Genomic DNA, 5,008 nt, shown 5'->3' on the forward strand with positions numbered 1-5,008 from the left:
GGGTGTGTTTGTCCCACGGAATTGATTACAATTTTTTTCACATGTTAACAAAATATTGCCTAGAGCGCTCAGGCCCATACTCTTTTTTTTTTCTTAATCTTCTACAAGAGTTGAATATTTTCTTCGAAGAACAAAAATGAGTAGAAACAATGTTACTCGGTAAACTGTGAACTTGTCCTTCAGCCGTTGATTAAATGGACCATTTGTTTGGGGCCTTGAGCCAAGAGTGAATTTCTTTTTATTCCAAGCTTTCGCCATTCTACGGCATTTTCAAGAAAATATTCTTTACATTCCTTGACGATTCCGTGGGCGATACTCAAGGCCTCAATCGAATCGTCCAATGCTGTTTAATCTTGTTCACATTGGGCCGGTTTTATCTGTTAACGAGACTACTGATTGCAACATGTAATACGAAGCAGTAACCTCCTCCTTACAGCCACCGGTTAATTTCTTTCCGTTACGATCAAGAGAAAAAATTTAATGGTTAACTTTTTTGAACGACTTACGGTTAAAATTTTTCAATTTTTACGCCACAAGGCCGAGTTTTTTTTGGGCATTTTACGGCTAACGGTTAACCTCGTCTTAACTTATGTATGGCGGAATTACTGAAGATTACAGACCACACAGCTCATTTTAACATGTCTAAACAATATTTTATTGGTAATCCAATGATATCTTTATTCAGGTTTTGCTTAACCGAAAATTTCTGTTGAAAACTTGAAAAAGTTACACTAATGATATTTATCTCACCCCCTAGTTTTGCTATCGTCCTTAAACAAGATTTTTATTTACGGACTGTCAGTTCTCACCTGACCCGAAGTTTTCACCACATACATTTTAGACCATGCACTATCTAGCTATCAAGCAAAATCCTTTTTTTCCTGAATAAAATTTACATTTCAGTCTTTCTTTTTGATAAAACCAGCTGTTGCCAATATTTCAGTTGCCTGCGGTAACCCACTGAGTCATTCTAAATTCACGTTTTGAGTTGCAAAGTAATTCTTCTCTTCGCAGTAGATTGTCACCGTTTGCTTTAGATTCATTCGAAGAAATAAATAAAACATTCTTGTTGTGATTGGATCTGAGGTGACACGCTCGATGTGAAGTAAATAAACTCCGTTTGTGAAATGTCATAAATATCTGACGTGATTGACGACACATACTTAGGAAGACCTTGCTTAGTCTATGTAATTTCGTTGGTTTTTATCGAAGTGGAACTGGCTCTGCGAAGGCAGAAATCAGAAAAACAAACCCCAGTAGTAGCATCTAAGGTAACGTGAAATTCATTCAAGAAATGAGTAAGAACTAAAAGATACTTTAATGCATTTGAGATGAATGTTGTAGAAATATTTGGAACATCACTTCAGACTTGAGAATACGAAAGCTTCTGTTGAAGAGCTGTTAACGGGCTAAAGTAAAATCGAGACGGAAACAGATGCTGGTGAAAACACTGAACAATAAGGTACTAGACGAGATCCCGTTCAGTCGAGTGCTAGAAGGCAAAGTTGTCTTCATCCTCATGTTACATCTAGGAAGTTTATCACAGCAATGTTTCTGTAATGTTATCAATGAGTAGTTTTCTTTATTCTACATGTCCGTGTAAATGAAAGATCACCAAAGAATCGAGTTCGGGTTCGCCGTTGCTCTCCGATAAGTGAAGATTAATGGCAATTAAAGTATACACATTATGAGCAGATATCACAAAAAAAGACAATAGTTCATTGCTTCCTTGGAAAATTTCCAAAGGAGGTTAAAACCCTCATCAAGAAAACTTTCAAATGTATAATTTCTGCTAGGATAAAAAGAAAACTTCACATTTCTGAGTGAAACTAAACATAAATTTGAGTTCAAAACAAACTCATTGTGAATCCATAATGAAACTAGTTAGAGTGCGTATTTACAACTCAAGACAAAGTTTGCCATATAGTATGAAAGCGGAGAATTGTTAAAGCTTCATTAATAAGCTCCAAGCAATTTGTATTCAAAGCTTTTACATTTAATTTCCTTAGGTTATGAAATATTTTATGAGTGAGTTTTTCCTTCTTAAACACGTGAAACAATCTTCGCAACTCACAGAAATCAAGCTCTTGTCATCCTCCATTTTAGTCTAGAGAAAACAAATTGATCCATAACCATATCTAGACAATTCAAATACAAGTTAGTTATGTAGCTTTCGTGTCTTGCTGCCTTTTTGGCAGTCTCTTTTCTAGCGGGCACAAGTTTTCAAACAGAGTATGCCTTCAACTTCTAATTCCGGTCGGCTATTTTAAAACAATGTTTATATTTATCTTTTTAGTTTTCAAGCTTCATTTTCAGAGGTGGAATGGAGATTCCTCGATGGTTTAAGTTGATATTGCTGCTCCGGATGCTCAAACAAGTTTCTGCAGAGAATATCTGCCAAACGTTTAGTTTCCATATAAGCCAGAACTTCGTCGGCGACCACGCCCTAGAGGGTCACATGTTTAAGGTTACAACAGTCACAACGATTCCCGAATGTCACATTCTGTGCATAAATGACTGTCGTTGTGTCTCCATGAATTACCTACACAACGCTGCACAAAGAAACTGTCAAATGAATGATGCGAACAGATACATGAAACCAGATGCACTAAGATACAAATATGGAGTGGTGTATTACGATCTTGGGCGAGAGTACTCTTTGTCTGATGTAAGTGGAAGCTAACCAAATTAGCCTCCCTAACTCCCTGCAAATAGATTTCTTTTCTAACTTATTATATCCAATATATCCTCATGAACTTTGTAATGGGACAACTGAGCTCCAAAAGGTCTATTTTCAAACAATGGCTACTGTTAAACAGTTTTCTCCCAAGGATGGTTTTGAGCTACATGAGAATGGACGAAAATGACTCCATATTAAAGGTTCCTCACCTGCGATCGCGGGCGATCTTTGAATAAACCTGGAGGCCCTGTTCTTAGTCATTATTACATATAGCTTATCAGTACGTAAAGAAGATCTTTCATAAAAAAAAACACACACATTTTTATTTCTCGGCAAACATGGTACATCACTCCTGCAGACCTTATCATTGATAGATCTTTTTTCATTTTGTTATAATTAGAATGGAAGACATTTTTCCCATGAAAATTACCACTGTATTAACAGATGTTGCAAGGACAATCCTTGTCTCCAGGGTGGGACCTGTCAGGAGATTTGTAATCCTACCACCGTGAGGTACAACTGCACTTGTCCTGCAAATTACACTGGTCAGCGGTGCGAGAAAATAAAGTATCCTCGTTAATGTATGGAAGTTGCAAAAAATGGCAATAACGCGTCTGGAATGTTCGATGTGTATGATTCCCAGAAAAATATTTTTAAAGTCTTCTGCGACTTTGAGTCTGAACCCGGCTATGTTTGGACACTAATACAATCTTTTTCTCTCGGAAACAACAACCAGTTTGAGTCAAACGGTTTTAGTGTGGACCATCCTGTAAATGAAGAGGGGAACACCATAAATTGGAATGCATATCGCTTATCTTTGGCTCATATGAAGTCAGTCACTGATACTTCAACCCACCTCAGAGTCACTTGCAACTTTCCAGCTGATGGTCTCGTTTACACTGACTACGCACGTGCAAAACTGAAAGAACATGATCTGTTTGGTGTATGGAGAGCAAGGTGTCGCACATATGAACTGATCAACATACGGAACATTGTTTGTCAAGAATGCACAGCTGGCACATGGCAAGTACAGAACGAGATGTGGCATATTAGTAGTGCATACAGCGCCCAATTGGCTGGATGCCAGTTCAACGGCGTTGCCGGCGCAAGTCCACATGAACAAAACTTTGGTCTTTACCACAGGGTCAATCCAAACTTCCGATGTACTTCCAGTCAAAGCTCCACCACACAACATTGGATTAGAAATTAAGTAAAATAATGAAGACTCCTGTCTCAATATTCCACCCTTAACAAGCATCGCAGTTTCTATTTACGAACTCAAAAAACTAAACGAGTGAGGGCTCTACTTAGTTTATCAGGATAAAAGTTCTTCTTATGAAGCATTAGTTGTTAAGAATGGAAATAACACATTAGCTAACCAAAGACTTGCAAAAATGTTAAGTACCGTGTTTCGAGGAATTGGGAATGGAAACGTACCTGCATGCATTGCCGAGTTATTGACTACACGCAATTCTAATTATAATTAACGTGGTGACGCTTTTTCAAAATTACCTAAAGTTGATTGGACAAAGTATGGGATTAAGTCGTGGAAATATCAAGCTCCCCGCTTATGGAACACTAGTCTTACTAATTTGAGAAATAGATACCTATCGCAGTTTTAAACGTGAACTCAAGGAGCTCGACCTTGCAGGTTTATAGCTCCTTATTTTTTGTATTTAACTTAGCTTTCTTAGTATATAAGCATTATAGTTTTATAATTGTAGTTTGTATATACTGTATCATTTTGAACACTTTAAAGGCAAGGCAATCTCTCATCGCAATTTATTCTTGTTTTTAAAAACTAACGTTAATAGTTCTATTAATTTAGGCAGTTCTATAATACTAAATCATTTTAAACACTTACATAGCTTCTAAGTTGATTTACTTATCTTTTCTTTCGTGACTGACCTGTAAAGTAGCTTTATATAGCTAAGTGTTAGCCACCGCGTTAAATAAAGTATGTATGTATATATGTATGTATGTATGTATGTATGTACGAACCAAAGCCTTCTTATGACTTCAGCGAGAGAGGATGAAACGAAAGAAGTGACGCATTGTCTCTCTCTGGTCTCATCTTTCTTCACAGTGCCAATGTTTTGATTTGGTATTTTTGTGCTCTTTCGACGGACAAAATCTTGAAGGAAGCCATTTGTTGCTTAGGAACGAATTAAGAAGCGAGGGGGGGAGGGGGGGGAGCAAAATTAAAAGAGTTGGGCCTTCGCCAACGTTGATCTATTGAACATGTTTATATTGCTGGCTGTAAGAGGTTATTTTACTGTTCAAACAAAAATGGGAAGAGCTATTAGATATTGGATAGTTTGAAGATCT

General features: G+C 37.2%; 1 protein-coding gene across 2 annotated transcripts; it reads left to right on the forward strand.

The window, feature by feature from the left end:
- Window positions 1–1,187: 1,187 nt before the first annotated feature.
- Window positions 1,188–4,650, forward strand: LOC148727464 (uncharacterized). 2 transcript variants are annotated; one of them, XM_088729150.1, is made up of 2 exons: window positions 1,188–2,668; window positions 3,081–4,650. In XM_088729150.1, exon 2 carries the CDS (start codon window positions 3,264–3,266, stop codon window positions 3,888–3,890), a length of 627 nt encoding a protein of 208 aa, XP_088585276.1. In that variant the 5' UTR covers window positions 1,188–2,668; window positions 3,081–3,263; the 3' UTR covers window positions 3,891–4,650. The 2 variants fall into 2 exon arrangements, with proteins under 2 accessions (XP_088585276.1, XP_088585277.1); XM_088729151.1 differs by having other exon boundaries at window positions 1,189–2,668; window positions 3,081–3,263.
- Window positions 4,651–5,008: the final 358 nt, after the last annotated feature.

This window comes from Stylophora pistillata, chromosome 7 (genome assembly GCF_964205215.1).
Source record: "Stylophora pistillata chromosome 7, jaStyPist1.2, whole genome shotgun sequence".
Lineage (NCBI taxonomy): Eukaryota > Metazoa > Cnidaria > Anthozoa > Scleractinia > Pocilloporidae > Stylophora > Stylophora pistillata.